General features: G+C 39.2%; 1 protein-coding gene across 16 annotated transcripts in view; it reads right to left on the bottom strand.

Annotated features, from left to right (window-relative positions):
• The window catches only part of zswim8 (zinc finger, SWIM-type containing 8), a 58,966-nt gene that overhangs the window by 14,669 nt on the left and 29,050 nt on the right, over positions 1–15,247 (bottom strand). For 8 of the 16 annotated variants that reach the window (XR_015504882.1, XR_015504880.1, XR_015504881.1 and 5 more), the window contains exons 10-21: positions 13,975–15,181; positions 10,509–10,640; positions 10,237–10,416; positions 8,742–8,925; positions 8,531–8,629; positions 8,297–8,421; positions 6,269–6,554; positions 5,988–6,143; positions 4,743–4,965; positions 4,325–4,614; positions 804–1,027; positions 225–716 (exon numbers count right to left, since the gene is read on the bottom strand). Coding sequence is in view for 4 of the 16 variants with exons in the window: in XM_087277296.1 (XP_087133422.1) it covers positions 225–716; positions 804–1,027; positions 4,325–4,614; positions 4,743–4,965; positions 5,988–6,143; positions 6,269–6,554; positions 8,297–8,421; positions 8,531–8,629; positions 8,742–8,925; positions 10,237–10,416; positions 10,509–10,640; positions 13,975–15,181 (3,598 nt within the window). In the remaining 12 variants the exon portion in view is untranslated. 16 annotated transcript variants of the gene reach the window in all.

Genomic DNA, 15,247 nt, shown 5'->3' with positions numbered 1-15,247 from the left:
TGTAAAGATAATTATACACATAATCTAGAATGACTCTGCATCCATTTACATTCTGCCAGAAATGTCACACTAAGCATCGCTGACTGCCAAGTAAGTGTCTACGTTAATGTATAAATTTAGCATTTATCACCTTCAGTTAAGTGCAGGCCAACAATATTACACCCTGAATAAAAATTCTATGCACAGGTAATTACAGCCTATGAATTATATAAAAGAGCTCATACTTGTGGGTAGGCCGCCCCAGACACAGGGAAGACAGCAGGACGGGGGACGTGTTGAAGCGGGTGGCCAAGGTACTGTGGGGTGCAGACGGTGGGCAGATGTGTTTGGATGGTAGTGTAGGGATGCAGGCCTTGCGTGTGCGCCATGGCAGAGCCTGGCAGCGCATGAGATTGGTAGATGGTGGAGCCGACAGAAATGACAGGTACTACGGCGGCTGCGGTCACTGTTGTAGTTACAGCAGAGACACCTGATGAATCCAAAGCTCCGGTATTATCCAGAATACCACAGCCTCCTTCCGGTGGTGTTCTCCCAGCTCCACCATTGGCCCCGCAGCGTCCGGAACCTTCTCGCTGAGATCCCGAACCACCGCCAACGGTTTGTTCATAAAGCCAATACCACTGATGAGCCACCTCGAATAGGACCTCTGGATAAACACCACCTCCTTTTGCAGCCTCCTCAACGGCCATGCATGCTTTCTCCAGCATTACATTGTCCTGAAAAGCAACAAGCAGATGATTTCGATAAGCATAAAAATCTGATTACAGTCAAACAGAACGCATGTGAGCTTTGCTGGATGGTACCTGCTCCTTGCACTGCACCAGGGCTCTCTGAATCTCATTGGGGTTCAAGGCATGAGCATGAGGCAGGCAGCTCAAGGCCAGCTCTGCCGCAGCTCGCACCATGTTAGGATCACGTGCACGCGACGCACGATCTGCCAGTGATGCTACCTCTGGAGGAGTAAGGTGCCCGTCCCAGCATTCCACCAGGATGTTGAGAGCAGCACTCCCAATCTCCATAGCCTGGCCTGTGGAAACAAAACAGAAGAACTTAAATATGAAATTGTATTTATATACAGTATATGTCCCTGTGATTTATTTGATCTTTTCATCCATCTAAATTTATCCATATAAATCAATCAAAATGTAAAATCCATCCACATATAGCCACCAATAAATATCTAGCTACCCATCTGCCTATTAGCATATATGCAGTCATGTCTATTTACATCTATCAGCATGCATTCATGTCTACGTATGCACAAACTCCGATTCATACATCTTTATCTACCCACATTTAGATTTCCATCCATTCATCCCCAGACCCACGTCCATCAACAAAAAATCTCATAATTCATCCACATCCATCCATTTAATCATCCATAATAATCCACCATCCATCTAATGTCTAACCATTTTGGAATTAAACATTTATAAGATCTATATTATAAAGCAATTAGGGGTGTATTGGATTACGGTTGATCAGTGATTCATACGGATCACAACCCATGGTTCGGAACACAGGTGACCCATAGATTAAAACTTTTTTTTTTTACTTGTATTAATCCTAAATTAGTACAGATTGCAGAGAGATCGCCTCTCGTGTCATTCAAATCACATGTATGAAAGCATTTATTCTTTCTTGTAAAATATAGAGATGACGGAAGAAGTTGTGGTGGGTTTTCAGGATGTGGTGGGTTTCATTAAAGGTGTTTTCTATCACTAGTTGTTTAGCCTGCATTAATGAATTTAATTTAAACAATTAAATTCAGTGTAAATGCATTAACATCAATTATAAATGATGGTGATTTGCATATGTTTATTAATACTTTAAAATCGCTGCATTCAAATCTGTGTTTGAAAAACGCAAAAACCAAGAAAGAGATTGAGTATTTAGTTTACAAACAGTCAAATAACACAGAAGTACTGAGACAACAGTTAATAGTTTAGATAAAACCGCTGATGTTTATACAGGATATATGCAGGAATCCCAAAGGTAATTTCACTGGCTTTTTAAGACTTTTAAAGACTTCATCGCCACTTCAAGTTCAAATCAGTATCAAACTTTTAGCTTAATAAACAGTTGTTAATAAACAGTTGTAGTTAAACATATCAATGGAGCACAACCATGCAACAGAACTCAGATAAGCTCGAAAGTATCAAAGCTTGAAATAATAAATTAAGCGGCTGTTTTCAGCAACAGGCTTCAGCCACTGTTTAAACTCGTTTATCTCCAACCAGGAGTACACAAAAGTACATTTTCCCATGTTGCCGTCTGTTTCGCTTGTGGTTTCGCTACATGTGGAGAGGGACACATCACCTTCCCACGTTTGTTGCAAATTACGTGACAGGACCTGGATGATCCTCAGCCTGTACCAATCACGTGGATCGAGCATGCCGTTGTTAATATTAAAAGGAAAATAAATATATTTAGGCTTTTTTGGAGTCACTTTATACACTTGGGACAATGCTTTAACAAAATTTAAGACATTGTAAAAACGTGATTAAGACTTTAATACATTTTAGGTGCCTCAATTTTCTCATATTTGATTAATTAACTTTTAATACTTTAAGACCCCGCGGACACCCTGTTATAGTAAAGATTAAAATAACTGTCATATGCTCAAAAACGAAAGTTGTAGGCAGCAATTACGCTATTAAACCAATAGATGGTGACAACCAGCCATCAAACATAAGCCACTGAATAATTCTTCAAAAAGTACACATTTTGCATGAAGTTTAATAAGTATAATTGAATAAGTGAATAACTGAATCATTTATTGATAATGAGACTAAAAATAAATATGGGTAGTACAAATTATAATGTTAGATTTATACATTTAGCGTCATCAGCAACAGTGAATTTTTTTACAGTATTAAATATTTTACTAGAGGCAACACAGTGGCGCAGTAGGTAGTGGTGTCGCCTCACAGAAAAAAGGTCGCTGGGTCGCTGGTTCGAGCCTCGGCTCGGTCAGTTGGTGTTTCTGTGTGGAGTGTACATGTTCTCCCTGCATTCGCGTTGGTTTCCTCCAAGTGCTCAGATTTCCCCACAGTCCAAAGACATGCGGTACAGGTGAATTGGGTAGGCTAAATTGTTCATAGTGTATGAGTGTGTGTGTGTGTGTGTGTGTGTGTGTGTGTGTGTGTGTGTGTGTGTGTGTGTGTGTGTGTGTGAATGAGTGTGTGTAGATCTCTCCCAGAGATGGGTTGCGACTGGAATGGCATCCACTGCGTAAAAACGTGCTGGATAAGTGGGCGGTTCATTCCGCTGTGGCGACCCCAGATTAAAAAAAGGGACTAGCCGAAAAGAAAATGAATGAATGAATAAATATTTTACTATTTTTTTTTAGCTTATTATTTCACTTTATTTTTTAATAAAATTACAGTCTCTATGTTCTGTTTGGTAAAACCAAAAGTTTTTTGCAGTACTGTTCTTGTAATAAATGAAAAGCAAATTACATTTGTCATCTCCTCTTTTTGGCTCCGATCCATGACTAAAAAACCATAACGTTATCCGAACTGTGAGATTTGTGATCCATTACACCACTAATAGCAATAGTTTAGAACCGAAAAATATATATATACATGGTGTTTTACATTTTGAGGTAAACATGACAATCTACAAAAGATCATAACAGGAAGCCTAGGTGTAAGACATTAACCCTTTGTCTTTATGCACTTCCAGACTGTCCGACTGTGCCTTTGCCCCTATGAATTTCAGAACAATACTGCCAGGCTGATTAGCAGCAGCTATGCATTTTAATTAGTACTGACGCAAAGGAGATCAAGACCAGGGAGGTACCAGAGCCAAGCTGACTCCTGTACTTCATTTGCAGGCTTTGTTTAGATTTGTCTACACCTGTAACACAGCTCCCTAATAAACCAAAAAATACAGTGCAACACTGCACTAAACAGACTTCTTAAAGACTGCAGCAACAGTGTGTTCTCAATGAAAAATCCTTTTAAAAGAGTCTCCTGTCTTCGCTTCTAAATTCACAACCCCATCATCCATCAATCCATGCATCAACTACCCATAACCATCCATCCTTCCATATTCAAACAACCATCCAGACATCAATCCTACCATATTCATCCATCCATCCATCATCTACACCCATATTTATCGATCCAATCTACCAATCCATCATCCTTCGCATCTATCAATCATAAGCCATAACTAACGATGCATCTGTCCATAAATCAAGCATTCATCTTTTAACCATCTACCCATCATCAAACTATCTCTTACCATCAATCTATTTCTAACCCTGGAATAGTACTATAGTACTTTTTTTAATCACTGCAGAGCAATCGTTTCTCACCTGTAATCCAGGATACGTGTGAGGAATACGTTCTTGATAGCCAATTAGGAGACACGAAATTATGCAGGCCAAGGGCATACAGGCCGATCTCAAAGGCACACAGATGTAGGTTGCGGTGTGGCCCCTGGTGGCCTCCACTGGCAGAGGGCTGAGTGAAAATAGAGGTGGAGCTGTTTCCACCAGCTTTAATCAGCACAGTCTTGGCCAGCTCAAAGTAAAAATGGGCAGCTGCCTCAGACGGCTGGTTGGGTACGTGTGGAGCATGGCATTCGGGCCGACGGCCTTTATACCTAAAAAAACAGAGATAATGCGTGTCATAACCTGCAAAGAAACTAATTCAGGGAATATGTTCTGGAAATAAATATGCTAACAATTGTTGTTGACATAATGGAGCACGGTACAAGCAGGCTTGTCTCACCTGCTGGTGTCAGTACTCTTTGCTCTGGCTCCTCCTCCAGCTCTGCGTGAGCCGCTGGATGATGAAGAGCCTAGTGAATCAGAGGAAGAGCTGCTAATGCTGTCGCTGTCCTGACCTCTCCCCCAGGAAGTAGCAGTCCAACCTCCTCGAATAGGTCGTCGGCTGAGAGTAGGAGAGCTGTCTGAGGTGGTCTCTGGAGCACTGCTGTCTATGCTTGCCATACCTTAAAAACAAGAAACACATATCTAGATGCAGTCCAGTGTTGGGAGGTATATGAAGTTTAATCAATCAATCAATCAATCAATCAATCAATCAATCAACCTATCTATCTATCTATCTATCTATCTATCTATCTATCTATCTATCTATCTATCTGTCAATCAATTTGTGAATCCATTAATGTCTGTCTGTCTATCTATCCAACAATCAATGAATATGTCTGTCTATCAATCTATCCAACAATCTATCCATCTATCCGTCCGTCCGTCCGTCCTTCCATCCATCCATCAATCTACCCATCTATTCATCAATCTACCCATCCATCCACCCATCTCTCATCCATCCATCCATCTCCCATCCATCCATCCATCCATCCATCCATCCATCAAAATCAATCCATCCATCAATCTATCCATCCATCTCCCATCCATCCATCCATCAAAATCAATCCATCCATCAATCTATAGATACCACTTGACCATTCCTTACTCTCTCTGCACATGAACCAATTTTTTTCTATAATGTAAAGTAATTCTTTATGTTAAAGGATATTTGTTTGATCTAAAATTGTATACAGTATTATGCCATTGAACTGTTGTTTGAACACAATACCGCACAAGTAGCAATGCAATATGGTTGTAAATCAGCACTGCTATGATTTACTGTGGCCTCACTTGTGCACCACAGCATTACTGATATACAGCTGTATTGCAGTGCTGCTTTTGTGATGCTGCTCTAGTATGTCATTTACCAATTATTATAATATGCTGATTTCTTGTTAAATTATTATTTATTGTTTAACAAATTAATTGCATAATGAAATAAATAACATTTAAAATAAAAAATAAAAAAATCTAAAAAAATGTTTATATATGTTGTGGGATAAATTGGAATCAAAGCTGTCTGCTTAAATGCCATGCATCGGTACTAAATTTAATTGTTTCTTTCTTGGCAAAATTTCCAAATGTAGCAATATATTAAGTAACCATATAAAAGAGTAAAAGAGTGAATTCCACTCTCTCTTACCAGTGTGTTTCTTTTTCTGCCGCACAGGTGACCCCCAGCAGCGGGTGCCATATGCCCCACGGCCCCCCAGTGCCAGACGACTAGGCACAGTGCCCTCAGGTTTGAACGGTGCAGCTTCACTCTGCTGATCACAGGAGGTCGACTGCGCACCTTCTGCTAAATCAAAAGTACGAGTAAGGAAATAAGAATTTAATCTTGCCCACTACAATCTTCATAAAGACACAGTATTTCTCTCTGAAACAGAGTTGTCTACCCATAACAGTTTGGTGGATATTGCTCACCTTGATCTCTGTTGTCAGAGATACTCTCTCCTGAGGCTGTGCTCTGAACACCTCCAGCTAAACCTCCCTGCTGGCCCGCAGCTCCCCCGCTGGTCATGCCCTGCACAGCAGTTGATGTTGCTGTAGGGGTGTGCTTCGACACTCCCCCAGTGGCTCCGCTGGCACCGTGGGTGGCGTGCTTGGAAGGGCTCTTCTGGCTGCTGGTGGCCGGTTTGCTAGAGTAAAACGAGCTCAGAGTCTGCGGCTTATGGGTCTGGCTCTCACGGTCAAGCAGCTTGTCCAGAATCTACACAAGAATCAAATGAGGCAATAATTTAAGCATGGTATCATGGCTTGTGTTTCAACGAAGCAGCAACATTCCACTCTCCCTCATGAAGATAAAACGGAAGTAACTGAAAACGCAATTCATTTACAGCAGAACAAAAAGTGTTTATGGCATGGTTCGAAAAACTATTTTGGTGTACAAGCTAATATTACCCTTTCATGTCTACTGTGAGGGGGGTGAATTTTTTTTTTAACTCATCCGTTTCACTTTTATCAAGTTATGTTAAGTCTGCATAATTAAAGTCGTGGCCACTTGAGTGACAGCTAGGTCTCGCTGGTTGCCATTAGGTCACTTCATCTGATTCTGGCTGATTAGCCCTCGGCATATACACCATATTTTTGTTTTGTTTCATGTAGGTTTACACAGTCAATTGCCTTTCGGAATTATTTGCAACAATTATCAAATAATATGGCATGCTATGTGCACAATAATATGCCATTGTGTTCATAAACCATTCACGTGGCTTCCATTTTGCAGGCTAGTGAAATTATATACTTGTATACCATAACTATAAACATATCTGTTTTATTTAAGATCTTTTATCATTTATAGTTTTATTTTACTTTAATGCGACTATATTTGAAGCATTTGGGAGTAATTTGTATTGACCTCCTGTAAAAAAAATCCCATAATGCTTAGTGTCTCAATGTATTACAACAGTGTTTTTAGAGGACTAAACTCTTTATTGATATAGTACACAGCAGGTAATGAAGTATTAAGTGTTTCTTCCCCAAAAAAAGCCTGTCTAAGCAAAATGCTAGTAGGCGTCTGTAGCTCTGCTTACACTCCACCTTTGCCCTTTTTTGGTAATCCCCGGTCGGGGCGATGACGCACGAATGAAATGGTGATGGTTGGCCATGCCTACTTGTAGCTTCATTTGCGCTCTTCAGAAATTGGACAATACATTCTTTTACAGTCTATGGTTTTATCACAATAAAATTTGATTGGATAGATATATTAGTGGAAGCACATTTATATTAATTATGTACACTACTTTTAAAACTTTAGGGTATACATTTAATACTTTAAGTTCCCCATTTTTAAGTTTAGGTTGATGACAAACGTTTTTTTCTTGATCACAAAATCATCATATTAGAAATCTTTCTGAAAGATTGCTTGCAATGACTTGCTACAATAGAAAAAATGCATCCTTAAGCATAACTTATTTAAATAATTCAACCATAAACTTTTCAATTTACAGTATAACTTCAACATCACAACTAGATAGAAATCGAAGGGGGAAAAAATGTGTATAGTAACCAACCCAATAATATATTAACACAACTTTGCATTAATACTTGCAAATAAGGTCCATCAACTGTAAAAATATCCCACACATCCTACAAGATCTGTTTTTACTCCACCAAACTTTCTTATTTCAATTAAAGTTCATTAGTTTTGCGGCCAGTTTATGAATAAAACTGCATGTATATTTGCATGGTTATGTATATGCACAGATGCTTATTTGTATATGCGCTTAAATGTGGTGTCTTAAGTTTTATGCACAAGAGCAACTTTTATTGCTATATTATAATTATTATTTTAATAAAGTAAATGCAGCCTTGGTGAGCAAAAACAATGTCAACAAAAAGCAGACCTCAAAAGCTTCATACTATAGTGTGCATTTCAGTTTGTTATTCATATTTCTGAAGACTTTATGCAATTTAAACGTACAATAAATAAATCGCTTTAAGAAATCTTGCCTTTTTAAGCTTGCTTTGGTCATCTTTATAGGTAATCATCAGGGCTAAAGCCAGGTCTCCTTTCTCTCTCCTTGTGCCTTCACATAACAGAGGATGTTCTGCCTCGCTGACTGTTGTCTTCATACCTGAAAAAAAGAACAGACGATTGAAAAACAGACAGAAAGAAAATTTCTTCCATAACAGACATTAATAATGCTTGGTTTTGTGCTTTTTTCCACATAAATCGACTCTTACCAAGTGCTGCTACAGCTGCCTCAAAACCCAGCTCCTCGTCACCAGGCATTTCATTGTTTCGGTTCCGGCTTGGAGGCCGAGAACCCGTGGGAGAGACCACTGCAAAAGGCAAGTGGAAAAAAAAACAAATATGAAAAACGAGCAGTGGGATACTGGGGCTTAAAGAGCATTTTTTTAAAATGGTGAAATAAAAGGTGGATGTGTGACTTACCAGGGGTGCAGAGCACATCAAATATGAAGCTTGCCAGCATGAGGGGAAGAACAGGCCGATAGTCGCAGAAGTTTCCATCACGGAGCTGTTCTGCTCGGTCTCGTATGGAAGTCATTTCTACAATACCCAGAGGAATCTTCTTCAGCAGAGCCACTACCTCTGACTCCTGATATGCAAGCTTCACCTAACACAAAACAACAGTACATCAGTATTTCTAGGATTACATACAAAAAATTCACCATCATTTTGTGAAATGACAAAGACGTAACAGAACATTTGTTAAAATTTGGAAGCTTTTTTTTCTTATGTTAAAACTCTCCAGCTGGATCTAGGCTGATCACCCTTGCAAGCTATTGACAATAATAAAACATCAGTTTGTAATCTTTTATTACTCAAATTGTATCATTGAGATTGTTGCATAAATATAGACATCTGCCCCACATTTAGCTGTGTAATTGGCTTTTATGTTATTTTATGATTATTTTCATTTATTTATTTATTTTTTTATAAGGGTTGTTTGATATGTTTGTGAAATGTAAAAACGTTAAATAAATCATAAATAAAAAGGAAGTTTTACCATCAAAATATGTTTACTTTGCAGTTGTGTCCATTTCATAGTGTAAATCACGAGTAGCCATTCCAGCTTTATTGGCTATTATACATGTTACGTTGGCTATTATACATGGCAGATATAAAATAAAATCATAAATACTATCCAATAAAAACAAACATTTTATAAAATGATTAAGATCAAAATAAATACCACTTTATAAAAGTAAATTTTAAATGTCAATTTTTTTCTTAAAAAGTTTGTCTGAAAAAAAACAAAATCAGAGTCTCAAATTTGGGCGATATATAAAATGTGATTTTCAAACTATTTACAACTCAAGTACTGACATTTTGTAAATTATAAATAATAGAAACGTTCAAGCACTATACTTATCTACAGGGTACATACACGTTAACTGCTAAAAATCTAAGGTTTTTCCAGTACATACAAGAAAACATTCATGACCTAATGCTTCATGTAATGTCTACTAATTTATTACAGCATATCATAAAACCTATTAAAACATATTTAGCTTACATTTATTTTTATATCGATGTAAAATGTATTTAGATAATGCTTACAAAGCACTAATAATCTGAGGGCATGTTTTTGAGGATAGACAGAAAAGGAGTAAAGACAAATATTCAAGTATATATGTGAAAAACAACTTTCAAGGATACTATTTTAATTTATTTTATAATATATATTATATATTTTTTTAAACTAATTTCCATGACTTTTACAAAACATTGTGGGTTTTTCTGTTTTTCAAAACTTTTCCAGGCCTGGAAAACAGCATGTTAAAATTTCATGACTTTTTCAGGTTTTCCACCACTGTATAAACCCTGAATCTAAAACAATGTAATGTAAGATATAAATGTCTAAACAAACTACATCACTGTACTAACAGATCTTCAGATTGGACCACTGTGATGTCAGCTTTACCTCCAGAGCTTTAGTAGAAGCTGGCGGCCTCTGCAGCTCCAGGGAGAACATGCCAGTGTTGAAGGCCAGGTTATGGAGCTCCAGCCTCTCACTCAATACTGTCAGCAGGAAGGCTACTTTAGACAGGGTGTTGGTGGCCACCTGTGTCTGTTTAGTGGTCGACACCTTACTCTTTTTACCCTACAGAAAAACAAGAAAGATTTGTTCTCAAAGGTGGGCAGAGGTAATCGCTTTAACCTCCGGGGAAGAGGTGTAAAAGCATGTTTCAGTACCTTTGTCTGTGGCTGCTCCACCTTCAGATCAGGAGGGTTAGCCAGCAGATCTCGAGCAAGATCGACAGCTAGTCGACATGCTTCATTACTGTAGCCGTGAGCATAGAGAGCCTCTGCACAGGCAAACAGAACCTGCAACACACCATTAGACCATTTTAAATAATTTGAAATTCAGTACAAAAACATCAAAATGACTTTTGATTTATGAAAAATAAAATTAGTTTTCAATTCAAATGAAAAAACTGGTCCAAAAATTAGGATACATATAATAACTTGGGTAAAATGTGTTGTAGCATTTTTTTCATAATATTTAGATTTTTCGTAATACTTCTGTACAGAGCATATGTATAAGGTCTGATGTAGCCCTAACAAAGTCACATACCCTCATACGCACCTCTCAAAATATTTGACTATGTTAAGCTGGTATAGCTGTAATGAGAGTAGCATAGAAACCCCACTGCCTACTAGTGTTTCAGTAGTATTATTGCAGAGCAAAGCAGACAAAACGCAGTATAAATGCTTGCAACAGGCTTGGTAGAAATGAAATAAAAGCAAAAAAAGTTTTTTTGTTTAAAAAAGGAAAAACTCTACACATGAAAATACAAAAATGCACTGTGATGCATGTAAAGAGCACAACGAACCAACAGGCAGCAATAATGACACTTTTATGCTGGGTTTACACCAAAATTGCAAAAAAAAATAAATAAATAAATAAATAAAAAACTATGCAAATGTCAGAACCATGGTGTAATACAAGTGAACAACAAAAAAATATGTAATGCGTTTGCAGCAAATGTGCAGAATTTTGCCTCATTTCAGTCTTCTGCATTTAGTGTGAACCCAGCCATGTTGGTCAATTAGACAGGAGAAAACGGCACATACGCTGACATCATGAGGTTAAAACTCTGGTTGTAGTGTCCATACTGTACCTGGACTTTTGAAAAAAAAATTCACCCTGGCTGGAGTTTTTAGAAAGTGTTGGTTTAAATCACTTAACACTGTGTTTTTGTGTGCACAAATAGTGAAATCATTTAGAAAAAAAAGATGTTTTGAAAATACTTGTGTACAGGACCTAAACCAGGAGTGACCAACCCTGTTCCTGGAGCATCCCAAATGGCACACTATACACTTATGCACTATGTACTTATGCACTTACATACTCAACAGCATAGTATATGAACGTAGTGTCATCCCATAGGGAACAGTAATGTTTTCTTCTGAGTGGAAATTCAAACCGTTTCCCAGATGATGTTTGCCAAATTGGTGAAATAAATAACCAAACTACCAAGTAATACGTGCCATGAGTACAACCGCATTCGCCATCGGGAGGTATTATAGACTACTTTTCCATGGACATCAGTAATTAAATTATTTGCTATAATCTAATTAAGAGAATAATAAGACTAAGGTGGTTACATAAGCTGCTTTTTGAGTGTTACTTTCATAATCCCATATTACATGTTATGGCACATAATTCGATTAGCATCATTGAGTCACTGCGCAATCTGCATTTCCTCTGGAGTTTCATGCAATTTGGGATGTTTCATTTTTAATTTGTCGACTTTAACTACAGTTGGGCACTTTCACTTTCATTCTCGAACATTTCATGCACGCTCTCAGTGACAAACAAGATATTGGATGAAACTATGAACTGCTGGAAGAGTTATATTGTAATGGAAGCTCATACCGCAAGCTGATTGGAAGAAAAAAAAAAAAAACTCAGCACTTCATAATGCAGGTGTCTGTGGTTTGCACTGGTTGGAAAGGTAACAGAGTGTCAAACAGCTGTGTGTGTGTGTGTGTGTGTGTGTGTGTGTGTGTGTGTGTGTGTGTGTGTAAGTGCATGTGCGTGCGTGCATGCACTATCCTGTAGCAAAAAGCGGCGAAAAGTCCTACATGTGATAGTAGTTTGATTAAGTAGTTCGGTAATAGTTCAATTTATGTGTTTAAATGCCTGATCTGCACATCAATAATGCAATAAAAATCAGCATACTCTACACGTCTTAATTCGATTTTTCTTTATTTTGATTATAACCTTATTCTGATTAATCAACAATCGCTGTTTACATGGTTAAATCTTAACGAGAGTATTGTCTTAATTGCATTAAAATCGAATTACTGATGTCCATGTAAACAGTCATAGACCATTTCAATGTGGTCATGTCACTGACCCATGAACATTTCCTGCTTGTTATCAAACTATTTCATAACTGTAGGCAATTCAATCATAACTTCATGTTAACGGCCATCATAACATTATCAATGTGTTGCTCTTTTGGGATTCTCAGAAGCTACAGAAATTTAACATGTGAAACAGGAAATACTTTGGGACCATTGTTTGTTTACATTCCTCAAAAGGGTCTATAAATCACTCTCATAGCAGAATTTTGCTTTCACAATCTAAAATAAAATGGGCATCATGGTGGCGCAGTGGGTAGCATGTTTGCCTCACAGCAAGAAGGTTGCTGGTTTGAGCCCCGTCTGGGTCAGTTGGCGTTTCTCTAGGGTGACGCAGTGGCGCAGTGGGTAGCACTTACGCCTCACAGCAAGAAGGTTGCTGGGTTGCTGGTTCGATCCTCGGCTCAGTTGGCGTTTCTGTGTGGAGTTTGCATGTTTCCTCCGGGTACTACGGTTTCCCCCACAGTCCAAATACACGCGGTACAGGTGAATTGGGTAGGCTAAATTGTCCGTAGTGTGCGTGTGTGTATGTGTGGATGTTTCCCAGAGATGGGTTGCGGCTGGAAGGCCATCCGCTGCGTAAAAACTTGCTGGATAATTTGGCAGTTCATTCCGCTGTGGCAACCCCAGATTAATAAACCCGACAAGAAAATTAATGAATGAATCTAAAATAAAAAAAGTGATCCAACATGAGCACCCGATAGCTCCGCCCCTTCTGCTATGTGGGCAAAGCAGTGGATGTTGAGTGTGTGAAGTTGTTAAACATCCACACTTCTTTTTAAGGGTTAAATAAGTGCATCATCCAGGTAACTAAAGTGCATTTTTTGTTTTTAGAGTTTTAAGCACTTTTACACCATTTTGTAGTATAAATAGTGTATAGGTATGCGATTTGGGACGCACCTTCAGTTTCAATCAGTATCACACACCTGCCAGTAATTATCAAGTGCTGTTGAGGTCCTTATTAATAGGTTAATGTGTGTTTGATTAAGGTTGGAGCTGAACTCAGCAGGAAGGTAGATCTCCAGGAACAGCGTTGAGCACCTCTGCACTTAAACTATAATACCAATAGATTAGATAAATAATATATAAATTAACAAAATACACAAAAATAGGAAAAATAAATAAATAAATAAAAAATAAATAACATTTTTTTTTTATTAAAATAAAAATCACACAAAAAATACTTAAACCAGTTGTTTACATCTCCCCCGAAAAATTTAAGTGTTCATTTTGCACCCTACTTTGACAAAATCTCACTTTATGAAAAAAATAAATAAATAACATTCACCTCCATCCTGCCTTCTTGCTCCAGAGGTTTAATCCCAGCAAATATGTCTGGCTCTTCCTCATGATTGCTGTCTGCAACACCTCTTTCCGCTCCCTCTTCTGAAGCAGCACTGAGGTAATACGCTTGATAGTCATCTTCACCCACAGCATCTGCACCTGCTGCAGCTTCAGCCACCTGTGGCCCAGGGGCGCCTGAAGCCCCGGCTCCATCTCCCTCTCCGTGGCCACGCTGAGCCTTACTGGGAAGCGAATCAGAAGGCCCAGCATCATCTATAACATCCTCATCTCCTCCATTCTCATCCAGGTCTGCCTCCACTTCCACCTCTTTCTCCATAGCAGCCACTACCGGGGCTGCAATAGAGCTCTCCTTTGAAAAGCAGGCATGGGCATCAGCAGCATGTGGCACACGTTTCGTCTCGAAGGCACGCTCTTTTGAATTACTGCTGTACTTTAGTGGCTTTTGGAGCAGCGTGCTCGGTGAGGGCAACATCTCAGGAGGAGGAGGAAGAAAATCAAAGGTGTTGCAGGCCTCTGCTCCAAGTGCCATGCTGGAGCCATCATCCAGATTCAGTTCTGCCATGTCAGGCTCTAAAGAACTGTCTTCACTGCTGGTTCGCCGCTTAGCACTGGGATGCTTCCCGCTGACGCCACTCGAACTTCCACATGAGCCCTTGCTGCTTTGTGTTAACTTGGCTTTAGTACCAGCAGATGGGGAAGAGTTAGTAGTTTTATACATGCTTTTACTTCCATCAGGAAGTGAGAGAGGAACTCTGCTGCCCAGACAAACCAGCACACTCCCACTGTTCACATTCGACACAACTTTCCTCTTGCTCACAATGGTCTCCTTGGGGCGCACGGCCACCTCCTGCTGGGGAAGATGGGAGTTGCTCCGTGATTTGTGCTCTAAGGAATTGCCTTCTGATGTCCCACTGCGAGCCCCTTCTCCTGCTTCGCTGCTGTTTATGGCTTTCAAGCCCCGCTGCTGCTGCATGGCCCTGGCCCAACAAAATGAAACGTTTTTCTTATCTGCGTTGCAATATGTGATGCCAGGTAAAGGGTACGCCACTTCCCAGTTGAAGTAGCAACACTCCACAGCTGGTTTGAAGCCTTGGAAGAGTTTGTCGAGAGATTTGCGGTGCTGCCCCCGTTTCACAATCTCGATCACCTTCAGGTGCCACTGCTTTAGTTGGGCAGCAAGTTCCAAACGCCTGAGGAGTTACAAATAGAGAAGTAAAAACATTGTTTTACTTGAGCGATAACAAATACAGCCCCAA

This window comes from Danio rerio, chromosome 13 (genome assembly GCF_052040795.2).
Source record: "Danio rerio strain M-AB ecotype USA chromosome 13, GRCz13ab, whole genome shotgun sequence".
Classification (NCBI taxonomy): domain Eukaryota; kingdom Metazoa; phylum Chordata; class Actinopteri; order Cypriniformes; family Danionidae; genus Danio; species Danio rerio.
This window is presented reverse-complemented; position numbering and strand designations above follow the sequence as displayed.